Here is a 14,450-nt window from a genome sequence, read left to right on the forward strand (position 1 = left end):
TGTGATTATTGATCAATTATTGAAAAGTTATTTTAAAAAACCATTATAATACTTAATTATTTGCATACTAAGCGGGGTTTCTGTACACTTTTTGATAAAAGTTATCGCGTATACCTTTTTTCCCAAAATAAGGTGAAAGGTATATTAAAAAAAATAGATTCCAAAAAATGTTTTAGAACTAAATAGCCGTATAAATCAATGCCTGTTAAGATTTTTTTGATTTGTTGAGTACGTCATGCTATAATTATCAAGTGTGGATAACCCCACTGAATCATTTCAAAGGAAATGAAACGACACGTATTTTATCGGATTGATAAAGAAATTGGAATTTTTAGATTTCTTTCTAAATGCGGCAGATGTTCAGTTTTGTGGAAATTCCACTTTGACAATGTTTTTTAGTAGTTAAACTCTTAAAGCTAATTAGCTAAATTAATATAAAAAAATTTGTCGACATTTTCCTTTAAAATTTTCTATTTTTTAAACTAATGCAGGAATTCAACTTTTTATTTTTTACTTATTTGTCTTTTTTTACATTCATTTTTTTTCGAAACACAAAAATCTACCTTTTTTTGAACGACACAAGATAGAACAGCAGTCAAAAGAACAAAATCATTTACAGTCAAACCTCGTTTATTGCAACTCCTTCGAAACGTAAACATTTCGTCTATTGCAACTCGAGAGGGGACCCCACCATTCCACGTATCCGGAAGGTAGTCTTACAATATATTCCCGCTTCCGCGCTGTCATTGGCTATACGGAACATATGACCATCAGTGGTGGGAGTTGGGGATGTTGCGATAGACGAGTATCATGGATTGCAATAAACGAGGTTTTCAATCAACGAGTGTTGCAATAAACGAGTGTTGCAATACACGAGGTTTGACTGTATCTGAAAAAGACATAAAAAATATTCAGTTGACTTTTTTCTTAATCTCTCTCATTGACCGAGTTTTGTACTCAAATGTGACTAATACAGAATAAAAGTTTTTTTTTTTCTTTAAAATAATACAATTTTTTTAACGTTTAAACTTTTTATTTAAGATGAAACTGTTGATTTATTTTTCCAAGAGTGGCATTTGGTCCTGCCAATAGATTCTTTCAAAATGCTGTAAACTTTAGGGTCAATAGTTCAATAGTTCAATCCCTTTTGGCTAATCGATAAGAAAGCTTGAGTTTCACGTAGTATTTTATCATCTGTCTAGTCCAAACTCTGAAAGTTATACTTGACAAACCAGTACTCAAAACCACGCCCACTCAACCAATCAAATTCAAAGACCTCTTGTTTTGCGAACAGACGAGTTCAACTCTTAACTACCGAATCGACTATTATACTCCTCTATTTGTGATACAATAAACGCTGATGTTCTTTTAATAAATTTCGGCTCCGATTATTTCGGTCACCCAATTAACTTTAAATTATAAAAAATGTTGATTCACTGTTAAACAGTCAAAAGAAAAAAAGCATTTATCTTTAAAAGACCTTAAAAAATAGTCAATTGACTCTTTTCTTAATCTCGCTCGTTAAACAAATTTTGTACTCAAATGTGACTAATACAGAATAAATTTGTGTTTTTTTCAAAGTAATACGATTTTATAATATCTTTCTATCGCTGATAAGATATTTTTGTAAAAGATTAATAAGAAAGAAATAATTAACCGAACATTAAGTGTAAGTTAAAATGTGTTTTTAATTATCTTCGAAAATAGACTTTCATGGAAAACATTTCATTAAAAGCTTTTTTTAACGATAGTATCAAAATTATTATCTTGAAACAAATACTATTTTAAGGAGGGGGACCTACAGTTTAAGGTGTGTTCCGAACCACTTACTTAGTACTTAGAGAAAACTTTTTTCTCTAGAGGTACCTGTCCCACGAGTCTCCGGAGTTGAACAACTCCCTTGTTAGGCTCGTTTTCACCGCATGGGCCACCGAGGCTCTTCCAGAGTGCGAGGCGGGAATCGATCCCGCTACCATCGTCCTACTTAAAAAACCGCTAGGGTTTCGGAAGTAATTATATTTCAACATTTTTTAAAAAATCGCCACCATTTTGTTTATTTTGAAGAATTTTTCGCTAGATTCAGAAAGAAAACCCAAACTTATATAAGATGCAAGTCGGAAAAGTTTAATTTATTGTATTATTTTAAATAATACCACACTTTGCAGGTGCTGAGTAGGTGACAACCTGTGATGACTTTTATAAATGAAAGGTTGTTGAATAGGTCACTCGATGCATCTCGAAAATCCGAACACTGTCGAACGACTGTCCTGTCGTATTCCTAATATTACAAAAGTTTCCCTCGTATAAACACGATAAACAATATTATTTGAAAAATCATAAATAATGTATCGATAGATCATAAAAGGAGTTATCATGAAACAGAATCTTGCTCGGTCGGTAAGTGGCGTAACCCTTTGCTATACTACTAATATGTCATTCGACGCATCTCATAGATGCAAACAAATATATCACATATAGTACTGTTTTATTTCGAATACCAAAAAAGTTTTTCTCAAATAAACATGGTATCATTTTTTTAATTTTCATAAGAGAAAAAAATTGCTTCAAACTGCTAAATCTAGCTCAAAATCCTATGAGATCTGAACATCAATTGGATCTGCAATTCATCTCTAAAATGAGTCCGAGGCCTGCGATTTGAACGATGCTTTAGACAAGCGTTTCTGTGACCCAATCAAAATTTCTGAATAAAAATGGGAAATTTTCTTCTGCGAAACCCTGGTGTACAGTTCATGAATAATATTTGGAAAGGCGGAAATCCACAGAAAAAATAACAATAGAGCAAGGAAGAATGGATGATTGTAATTTGGGTGTTGATACGTGGCCGGCAGTGAAATACGAGTCCCGCTTCAATGTTGAATCCGAAGGGACGACCGCGACAGGCGCCTCCGGTGGTGAACTTTTAATTATCTGCTTTAATTGCAGCCCTATCTGAATTTTGAAACATCTAGTACAGCCAGGCTGAATTACCGTAAGATTATTTCACGTTTCCGCGATGTTCTTAATGACGCAAAATACCAAAATATCTACAGAAAGCGAACCTCATCCGGTGACAAATCAAGCGGATGGCCGGAAACATACCAAGAAATAAAAGCTGTTGCGGTACGATAAGCTCGTTACTTAACTGCGCGAAATTCCGTTCCTTCGTAAAAGCCCGAGTAAAAATAATTTGACTTGGCTAAGTCTTCACTCACTTTCATGCTAAAACATAGTCAAGACATGCTCAAGACCTTTTCTAAATCTCGCCCCTGGCCGCCAGCGAGACATAATTTTATGTCATCAAGTCAAACTCAAGACAAGGGTAACTTTATATCCCAATGCCTCTGAGGGTCGTCACTAATCCGTTTTAAATTTTGAAAATTGTTTATATTATTTATCTTCATAGTATTTATTTTTCATGATATAATTATAGTCTTATAATATAATATATAATTATGTTACCGATACAGGCAGATTCCGGTTATTCAATCTGTAAATCATTTATTACAAAGTTAAACGTTTTGTTGGTTATAAAATTAATTCATTATTCATTCTTAGCAGATGTCAACTGTTAGGTCCCATCTAGAGTCTATGAAGTTTATGGAGGTCGAAGTAAAATGGACAACAACAATTTGCAAACAAAAACTTTTGTAAATTTTGAAAAAGTTGTTAGATGTTCATAAAACTTGTCACCCACGGGTTTTTGTGGTCGCTAATTACAAAACCTGAGCCTGATTTGCAAGATACAAAATGATGGATCCAATATATATCTAATTTTTAATCAGCGACCCTTAAAACCCTGTGATAAGAAATATAATAAAAATCCATTCATTTTGTAAACATTTTTTTGCAATGTTAGATCCTCTATTTTGAATTTCAGAACACAGACTTCAGATTTGTATCAGCGACTCGAAAAACACTAGAGTAACAAGTTTTATGAAGATCCAACGACTTTTTCAAAATTAGTCTGCCATATCATGAAAATCCATTAATATTTTACCTCTAAGGGTCAAGTTTTATGAAAACCCAACAACCTTTTTAAAAAATGTCCACCCTGTTGAATCTGCCGTTTTGAATTTTTTAAATCTGGCATTTGATTCGTTGCGACAGAACCCAAAAATCCCCAGATGTCAAGTTTCCTGAAAATCCATGACATTTTTGAAAATTAGTCCACCATATTGGATCCACCGTTCTGAATTTTGCAAATGTGTCTCCGGATTCGTAATCAGTGACCCCGGAAAACTCAGATTAACAAGATTTATTCTAATGTGTTCAATAGGTCGTTCAGAAATGAATTCTTTCGTAAAAAATACCGATTTTCGAAATTTGTTTATTTATAACTATTTAAAATTTTACGCAATACATTCCTCATAATTATTTTTTCATTCTGCAATGCTTCAAATATGATATCAATAAGAATTTTTTTATCCAAGCAGAAACGGAAGATTTTCATCTACGACTTCTAAATAGCGCTGAGAAAAAAATTCATCGTAGCAAAGTCGTTTAGTTGAGCTGTTTTTTGCTTTCACGGCAATTTTTTTTTTTTTTTAAACAAAGATAGTTGATCCGCCTTACAAAATATCTTATGCTATTGTAGCACTATTGTACTATTTGTTACTGAATTTTTTCAAATGAAGCGCCTTGAATGGTTAAAATTTCAGATTGCTAAATTAAAGCCTTGAACAGAATAGACAGGGATTAAAATGTGTTTTTGAAAAATTCAGGGAATTTCTGTAAGAGGACTTTGAGTAACTGTCAAGGATAGTATAATAAATTTGAAATTTGTTAATTTTAATTAGATTTATTCTGCTTATTAAAGATTCGGTGTCACACAAAAAATTGGTCAGGGAAGAATTAAGGAATTTCAAAGATGAGGTTTTGCTGCCACCCTTCTATAATTTTTTTTTGCAATTTATTTTCCTTGTATTTTTGTTTCTATAACTTTTTTTTGCAGTTTTCTTCTCTGGATCATTATCTTTTATGGTTGAAAACTGAACTACTTGGTTGTGGGTTAAACCACTTTGTTGAAAAATCATTTTTTCCTTAAAGATTCATAATTTTAGTTGAAAATTTATTTGTTCGGTTAAAAGTTGAACTATTTTGTCGAAAATTCGTTTTTTTTTTGTAATTATTTTGTTACTGAACATGTAACTTTCCTGTTTTTGTCGTTGTTGTTAAAAATTCATATTTTTATGTTGACAATTCGACTATTTTGTTGAAAATTCTTTTCTTTTATTGAAACTTCGTTTTTTTAGCCAGGTCAATTTTTTAATGAAAATTTAACTCTCATTTTTGGTGGAACACTGATAGTTTCTTAGTTGAAAATATCGTGATTTTTTGTAAACCTTGTCTCTTTTGATAGAAATTGTATCTTTTTGGATGAAATATCAACTATTACATTGTTTGTTACGAATTCATTTGTTTAGGTCGGAAATTCAATTATGTTGTTAGAAATTGAACTATATTGTTAAAAATTTAATTATCGTGTTGAAAATTTAACTATTTTGTTACAAATTCGTTTTCTTTAGTTGAAATATAAATTTTTACATTTTTCGTTGAGAATTAATTTTTTTCTTGTATATCCGACCGTATTGAATAAAAAATTCGTTTTTTCGGCTTAAAAGTTGAACTACTTTGTTAAAAATGAAACTTTTTTGTTAAAGTTTTTCTTGCATAAAAATTTGACCGTTTGGTTGGAAATTCATCTTTTCAGGTTGAAAATTCATGTATTTGTTTAAATATGAAACTGTTTTTATTTGAAGTCTAATCTTTTTTCTTTGTAATTTCGACCATTTGTCGAAAATTCGACTGCTTTGTTAAAACGCCATCTTTCTCGGTCGACAATTTAATGGTTTTGTTACAAATTTTTTAATCTGGATTTAAATTCATTTTTTATGGTAGGAAAATCTAGGGAACTCATATTTTTTGGATGAAATTAATAACTTACACGTTAAAAAAATTTTATTTGCAAGATTGCTTCATTTCGTTTATAAAATATTTTATATTAAATATGTAACAAGATTAAAATGCTGGTTTTTACATATAAATGGCCAGCGAAAATTAAAAATTGGTCAGGGAAAAATCAGGGAAACGTCAGGGAATTTTTAAAATGAAGTTTTTTGGACACCCTGAAATAATTGTTTAACAAATTTATTGTTTCATTCTTCAGTCTACAGCATTGACAATAATAGCGTAGATTTATATTTTTTATCAGAAATTTCTGAACTGTTAAATTTGTAAATCTTTATAATTTAAGATTTAGCGGTGCAATGAAATTTTATTAAAAATTGTTCAATTGAAAAGCTCTAAAGTTTTCTTTTTATGCATGTACAATACTTAACGTTCGAATTTAAAAAAATTTTACGCTTCAATTTAAAAATGTTGAAATTTAAAAAAGTTTCTTTTGTATGTTTTAATTTGCAGTTTAGTAGTAATTACTTTAAAGGAAACAATTTTCAGCTTTAGGAATTCCACTTTTGATTTTTGATGATCCTGAAAAATGTATGCGAACCGGGAGAAAAACGGAAATTTTTTAATAAAATGGCTAACCCGATCTTACTAACTAGGAATGGTAAACAGTTCTCAATATTAAAAAACATATTTTAGAGTGGAACTAAATTAAATTGGAAGGGACTAATCCTTATATTTGTTTACTGTTTCAGGTAATTACCTTCACATTCACATCTCAGCTTTAAATACAATGTGCGTCGCTTATTTCGATCGTAAGTTATGATTATCTTTTATTTTATATTTCTTCATGTCGTAGTTTTTAATGGCATCCTTTAAATAACAAAAAATAATTTAAAATGTTGTATACTTCCTCAATTTCTGCTTACGAGGGTTCGGATTTGTTAATTTCAATGATTGTGAACAATTTTTGCGAATCGCAAAAAACCCGGGATTTTTTTTCTTGAATTTAAATGTCCACACTGGTATAAAACTTTTTTTCTAAATAAGTAGATTGGTAGAAGATTGGTGATTTTCCGAGATTGAAAAAAATTGAATATTTTTTCCACATGTATTTTTGAGACATTGTAAATGTGAGAGATATCTGCAAAAAAGGCCATGAAAAATTACGAGCTCTTGCAAGCATTTATCTATGCTTGAGTACTCGTAATTTTGATGGCCTTAAGAATATTTTACTTTTTTATTTATTCTTAATATTGAATATTCACAAATCTTTTCGGTCAGAACTTTGTTTAAAATGTATAAATTCAATATGTTCCTCTATCATTAAAGACAATTATTCAAGTATGTATTTTAATTTATATTAAGTACTTTTTAATTAAAACGAAAAACTGTGTAGCCCTTTTTGAAATAAATAAAAAATTCAAATTTTTTAAATATTTTTGATTATTATCTGGAAGGTTTTATTCCAAGAACTGGATAAAAAAGTTTTATTTTTGCACTCGTATTTTCTTTATTGATTTATCACTTTTGGATAGCTTTAAACGTTTTAAATAGGGCAAAGGAACTGAATGTGGATCGGGTTCTAGAAAAAATGTCTTTAAAAATAAAAATAAAATATTAACTTGTTTTATTGAAAATCTTAGGATCATCCTTTTGTCATGTAATATTCAAATTGTTAAAGTTGATAATTTTTGTTTGTCTTTTCGAAATAAATTTTTGTGCAGATATGCTTTCTAATCCAAGTTTAGAGTTTAGACCCAGGCTTCAAATTCGGATCAGTTTTAAAAAATGTTAACCTTTTTATTTCTGATGAAATTAAAATGTAAAAAATCTTATATTTTCATAATTTTTTTCAATTTTTATTACCATATTATATAATTTTACACTAATTAGCAAGAAACTAAAAAAAGTGTTTTTTTCCTACTGCCTATTAAATGAATTATTTGTCAAATGTGTCTGTAATTAAATCTTCAGTTCTTTGCTATCGTATTGAATCGTCTTCAAACTTTAATCGTAATTAGTTTTTACAGTTAAAATTGGCCTAAGAAACTATTATTCATATTTTAAAAATAAATCCGCGAAAACTTAATTGTTACAAATTTTTATTGTGAATTAAAAATGTTAACAAAATTTTATCCAAATTATTATTTTAAATTATTATTTATGAAAAAACTGTAAGAAAAAATATACACCTGATGCGCATTACGTTATTTTGTCATATTAAAAAAAAAGGATCGAGCCTTTTATGAAATAAGTTATTTTTAATTATACCTTTTACATATTTTCAATTTATTTTTAACAAGTATTATTCTAATTTAAACGTTTTAAAAATTAGAAAAAAACGTTTCTTGCCTTTTTTTACGTAAGACAAATTCAATGTATTTTTATCACAAATTTGTATTTGTGTAATAAAAGAACCTGTTGGATGGAAATTTATATTGAGAAAGTATTTTGCAAGATTTTCATTCAGTTTCATATTTAACGTAATATTTTAGTTATGAAACTAAAAAAAGGCAGAAATAATTTTTTTTATTTATCTTTGAATATTGATGTTTGTTGGCTTTATGATTAGGTTAGTTGACAAAATTAAATATGTTCCAACGTTTCGGCACACAATAATGGCCCTCATGAGTGAATTTCATTAAATCTGTGAAAATTATATTATTTCTTGTAAGGACGCAATTTATAATTTAAAATGTTATTTTATGCTTAATATTGCAGTTGGAAAACTATCGAAAAAAATTCTATGTTAAAAAAATGTAAAATTTAAGGAGTTTTTTGTTTGCATTCAAACTTATTTCTGCAAAAGTAAAATATTTCGATAGAATACAGTAGTAGAAATAGAGAATTGGTAAAAATAAAACCATTCTTCTGTAATTTTTTATCTGACAATTTTTGACATAAGAGAAATTGAAAAAAAATGTTAAAAAATATATGTATCGAATTTGATGCATGGTGCAAAATAATAATTTTTTAATTTGTTTGAAGTAGTGGAATAAGCTTATGAGTAACCTTATCATATGATTTTCAAACCTCTCTAAAAATTTTGAATATTATCTTTGAACTACCAATCAAAGATACTTTCTGTAAAAAAATATTTAGTTCAACAACGTTCAGGCTAATCATGATACAGGAAATTGTTGAATAAAAAATTTCTTTTTTTTTCATAATCCAGATAAATATTTATTTTATTCACATAATTACAGGATTGAGATACAATGGTAGTACTATTCACAGTATCGCGATTTTTTACATTTTTTTACATTTAACATTGCCAATTTTTCAAACACTTATATGGTCACTTTTTATCATTCGTTCCACGCATCTAACTACCAACTTTGCTAATTTTTGTGAAATCTCTCGTTTAAAATAAGAAGATAATTAAATTTCATAATTGAAGACATGTTAAAACCCCAAATACTTTCTAACTACTTTTCATTTTGATGTTCTTTTTTTTTACGGTACGCAAAAATGAGCTGCTTACCAAATGGAAATTTTCCTCAGTTGTACTCTAATTAATGCATCACATTTGCTGGATAACGAGTAACGAATAACGAAAGATAGGAACGACCCTAGGCCAAGTAGTAGGGTGCGTTATAGCCTCCTGCATAGTAGGGGTAGGCTGAATAAGCCGAGTATCCGTATGGGTAGCTATATGATGCAATCGGCGCGGTGTACGCGCTGTACGCGACAGGAGCGGTGTAAGCGCCCAAAACGTATCCACGCTTGCTTCTTGCTGCTGCCACTGAATTTTCCGCTTCCGGTTCAGACGGAAAAGCTGCTTTCACTGGTTCGATAGACTTTGCCAAAGTAACGGCGACCAAAGCCAGAAGAACAATAGCCTGGAAACATAATTTTGTATGAATAAACTTAGAACATTCACGAAATTACTTAAAAAGAAACCATCCAATCTTTATCACATTACTCAAAATTTAATTTATTTTTCATCAAATTCAATGGGTTTTCACACTAAATCTTAAGATATCAGTTTGATGTGCAACGGAATCATTGAACAATGTGACAGTCTTTTGCTTCTTTATATTGATACAGATTTTGATATCAATTGAATTAAATTGTAGCACTTTTGATACCTCGGAATTGCAAAACACAAAAGACATTTTTGTATGTTTAAGTATACTTAAACATACAAAAATATATCTGGGGTTTTGCAAATTAGTACCCAAAAGCAGCAAAACAATTCTAGAATTTTATATAATTCTAGAATTGAAGAAAGAAGACAATTGTAGAATTATATATAATTCCAGAATTGAAGCAGCAAGATAATTGTAGAATTATATATAATTCTATAATTGAAGCAGGAAGGCAATTTGAGATTTATATATAATTCTAGAATTGTCTTGCTGCTTTTGTAAATTAATTTGGTGCTCAAAGCTGAGTTGTGCTAATTGATTGAAACACATAAATATCATACGGGCATCATAATGAAGAACGATGCACTTAATTTATATTTCAAAACCTTATTAAGCATCCGATTTTATTAATTTTATTAATTTTATCTGTGATTGCAAATTTAGAGAAGAATAGTATTACCATTACCCAACAAAATACCGAAATTCAAATGAATGGTTGGGCGCAACTAGATTAGCTTACTTCTATTTTTCAGAACTCACTTGTTTTTCGTTTGTTTTGCAAGGGATTGCATAAGGATTAAATTGAAAACAAGTAACTTCTGAAAATGAAAGTTATATAGGCTCATATTGCAAACAAATGCTAAAAATTTGGCCTTTTAGATTATCATTCATCACATTTTTATATCCTGGAGAACTATAAAATATAAAGATTATATTTATCTTAGCGTTTTAATGTTCATAATTTTGCACAAATATCTAATCAAATCATATGAAATTATTAAACAGATTAAAATATATTTATTATTGTACTTACTGCGATGCACTTCATGTTGATTGTTTTGGTAGGTTTGAGTGGCTTCTTGAGCTCGTTGATGATAGAATGATGTTGGAACCCTGTTTTGACCGTCTTATATACTGATTCCATTGTCTTTCACGATACGTGCATAGATTGATAATAGTGCATCGTACTTACCTTAAACATGACTTCTGCGTATGGTTGTCTTAATAGAAGGTTGTTTGATATATATGTATATAGGCACTCTTAGGTCGCACAGTTGGGCAATGCGTCCTTGGCCAAGTATTTTACAATCGAAGCCTAATCAAATGCTGCATATTGATCACACTGCATCGAAGATTCACGCTGTAATCTCTGAATTATTTCGGTGTACACGATTCTTATAGTAATGTTCTCAGTAAACAAATCAAACTCTTTTGGAACTTATTTGTGAATTTTATGTCTATAGCATATCGATGTACACATGTGTAATGAGCACGATCGATTAATTTGGCAGAGTTCTTGATGGATTTCGCGATGAATCCAGAATGATAAGTGATTAGTTAACATATGAGGTAATTTAGAAAAGGTCGTTGCGTCGATAATTGCGATTGAATTTCAAATTATTTTTTATGTGAAAAAAAATAACTGTGGTTATATATAAATTTGTAAATATTGACAAAACATGAGACTTCTTAATATTGATCGTAAAGAAACTATCGAGGAAAATATTAATGGTGTTGCGAATCGTGTTTGTAAGCGATTTGATGAATGGAAATTTGTATGCAGATGGATGTTTTCTTTCCTGAGATTATTTCTTTTTTCGTACATAGCAAACATTGTTTGCCGTGTACCAGTGTTGTGTTTGTTATTAAGTAATCATAACTTCCGTGCCTAGTTCGCAAACTACTTTATGAAACATACATAGTGAAGATAAACACTTTCCCTCGAGAGTGAATAATCTAGGTAGTTCCTGATTGAGGAATGAGGCAATTCATTCAGTGAAATTTTCATTTGGGCTTTGAACTTAATAATAACTTCATAGCTACAATGCGAGGACAACCGCCAGGTCTAAAAATGTCCTCAACTTCATGTTGTACTCTCAGCATTTTATTTTATAGGTAACCTAACAGGGTGGCCGTGGGTCAGGGAACAGAAAAAATAAGGGATTTTTGAAAATGAAGTTTTGCAACCACGTTGATCTAACGTTTTTGTGATTAATTTATTTGTTTTGTATTTTTTTTGCAGTTGCTGCCTGTAGAAAATTATTTTTTCTAATAAAAGTTTTATTATTTGGTTGAAAATGCAACTAGTTGGTAAAAAGGTTTTCTTTTTTGGTTGAAAATTTAGTTTTTTTGTTGAAAATTTAATTATTTGATTAAGAGTTCAACTATTTTTTAAATTTCGTCTCTTTTGCTTTAAAGTTCATCTATTTGGTGGACAAATTTGGCAGTGAATTAATTTTTTTTCAAGTTGAAATATTCAGCTGAAAAATCTATTCGGGTTTAAAAGCCAACTGTTTTCGACAAAAACATATTCAAGTATTTGGTTAAAAATTCAACTATGTTATTGAAATTTCAATATGCATCTTTTTTGGTTGAAGATTCATCATTTCAGTTAAACATTTATCGCTTTGGTTGAAAGTATAACTATTTTTTTGCAATTGATCTTTTTTTTTTATTTTATAATTAATTAAATTTTTTTATTAAGATTTATCTCTCTGGTTGACAATTTAACTGTTTTCATGAAAATTAATGGTGTTTTTTGTGGTTGAAAATTAATGTTAACTAAAACTGTAACTTCGATTTTTGGTTGAAAATTCAGATTTTTGGGTCGAAAATTGATCTCCTTTGCTAGAAAATTATTTTTTTGTTTCAAATTAAAGTATTCAGTTAAAAAATCATCTATTCGGGTTTAAAATTTAAATGTTGTCGACAAAAAAATCAATTACTTGCATCTTTTTTTGTTGAAAATTCATCATTTCAGTTAAACATTCATCGATTTGCTTGAAAGTATAGCTATTTTTTCGCAATTTATCTTTTAATGTTATATTTTAATTAATTTAATTTGTTGCTTCAAGATTTATCTTGTTGGTTGAAGATTGAACTATTTTTATGGAAATTAATTGAATTCTTGTATTTTTCAAATTAATGTTTTTATTGAAAATGTAACTTGCATATTTTGGTTGAAAATTAAACTGTTTGATTAAAATTTAATAATTTTGATAATTTTTTGTTCTTTTGCTTAAATATGCTTTATTACATTTTTTGTGCAGAATTCATCTTTTGATTCTAAATACATCTTTTCAGATTTATAAGCAAAATTTTGTCTAAAAAAATGTTCTTTTTAGCTTGAAGGCGGAAATCTTCTGTTAAAAATTCGTATTTGGATTACAAATTTATATCCTTGAGTATAAAGCTAATTTTTTATCGTTGAAAATTCAACTTTTTGTTTGAAAATTTATCTTTCTTGATTGAAAATTTATCTTTCTTGATTAAAAATTAACATTTTTTTGGCAATTTTTATATTGATTAAAAATTAATCTCCTTTAGTAGAATTCTTTTTCTTTAATTTTACTATTTAAATGAAATATAATTTTTTTGTAATGTTTTTCACCAGATGAAATTTATTAAATAATTTGATGTTAATTGTTTTTTGTCTGCTGGTCTAAAATCAATATTTTCTTAACATTGATTTTTATTTCTAAATATTGAAAAAATCACCTTCAAGCTCCGCTGGGATGCGAACCTAGGTCTTTCCTACTGTTAAAAATCCAGGATGCATCTTTTTGGTTAAATCAAATTAATAAAGTTATGTTTTTGATAGTCAAGAGACTACCGGCTTTTCGAACCACTCTCTTCTTGACAAGATTCTTAAATAATAGTAATTTTGTAATATCATACATTTAATCCTAAGGTGTCAGGTCTTGAAATCGTTTTTCTTTTAGAGGATCATTTAATTTGAAAGACAATCATAAATCATAGAAATCCAGGTCAGGACTGTATAGGGGCTGCCGACGTTGTTGGAAGGAACTAGCCGCCAATTTTCTACGGCTCATCCCCAAATCTTGGTTCAAATTTTCCGAAACAATATTTTTTGGAATTAAAATAAAAACCATATCGTTCCCTATAAAATCTAAATACCTGTTTTAAAAAATAGCACAACTAGGAAAAACTGCAAAGAAGTATCGTTTGCTAGAGTAAAAAAAAATCATATTTAGAAAAAGTTGCAACCCGCAAAAGAGGGTCATGATGCGAGCTCATATTTTCTCTCTAGATATTAAATGTGGTGGTTTTACTCCGGACGCATATTTTTAGAAAAAGCCGACAACGGTGTTAAAACGAAAGTCTCGCTTACCCCTCATTATCATTAGCTTCAGTCCCTCGAACCTAAAATTTAACCAGTTTAATTGTAAAAACGTCTGCACATTTTCCGCAGATTTTCGGGTGAAGCAATTTTAGGTGATTAATTCATTTGCAATCTAGTTTGTCATTTGTCAAACCGAGTCTTGTTACATCTACTTTTGTAAGCACTTTTTTAAATCTCTGGATTTTAAATCTCGTTTATTTGTGTGTTTATTTATGCGACGTTTGTTTAATTTATACAGAAAAAGCTTATGTGATTCTGTCATCATCCAAGTTACACCATTTGTCGTGATCCTCTGCTGAGGCTCGATC

The 14,450-nt window shown here is 29.4% G+C and overlaps 2 protein-coding genes across 6 annotated transcripts in view; one reads left to right on the forward strand and one right to left on the reverse strand.

Moving 5' to 3' along the window:
• The window catches only part of LOC117179404 (stress-activated protein kinase JNK), a 473,020-nt gene that overhangs the window by 222,153 nt on the left and 236,417 nt on the right, over nucleotides 1-14,450 (forward strand). For 2 of the 5 annotated variants that reach the window (XM_033371160.1, XM_033371163.1), the window contains one exon: nucleotides 6,660-6,719. The exons of the other annotated variants lie outside the window; for them this stretch is intronic. The gene's annotated coding sequence lies outside the window, so the exon portion shown is untranslated. The remainder of the gene's footprint in view (nucleotides 1-6,659; nucleotides 6,720-14,450) is intronic. 5 annotated transcript variants of the gene reach the window in all.
• Nucleotides 9,064-10,923, reverse strand: LOC117180629. The gene is made up of 2 exons (XM_033373119.1): nucleotides 10,813-10,923; nucleotides 9,064-9,749 (listed from the first exon to the last, which is right to left on the reverse strand). The coding sequence occupies exons 1-2, from the start codon at nucleotides 10,921-10,923 to the stop codon at nucleotides 9,480-9,482; spliced, it is 381 nt and encodes a 126-aa protein (XP_033229010.1). The 3' UTR covers nucleotides 9,064-9,479.

The sequence above is a fragment of the Belonocnema kinseyi genome, chromosome 9, assembly GCF_010883055.1.
Source record: "Belonocnema kinseyi isolate 2016_QV_RU_SX_M_011 chromosome 9, B_treatae_v1, whole genome shotgun sequence".
In the NCBI taxonomy this organism is placed as follows: Eukaryota; Metazoa; Arthropoda; class Insecta; order Hymenoptera; family Cynipidae; genus Belonocnema; species Belonocnema kinseyi.

What these genes read in the sequence shown, in the direction of transcription:
- LOC117180629 (XM_033373119.1), bottom strand. Translation starts at nt 10,923, where the DNA reads ATGGAATCAGTATATAAGACGGTCAAAACAGGGTTCCAACATCATTCT. An exon ending in TCAACATGAAGTGCATCGCA is followed by an intron (nt 9,750 to 10,812) that starts GTAAGTACAATA and finishes TTATGTTTCCAG; the next exon opens with GCTATTGTTCTTCTGGCTTT.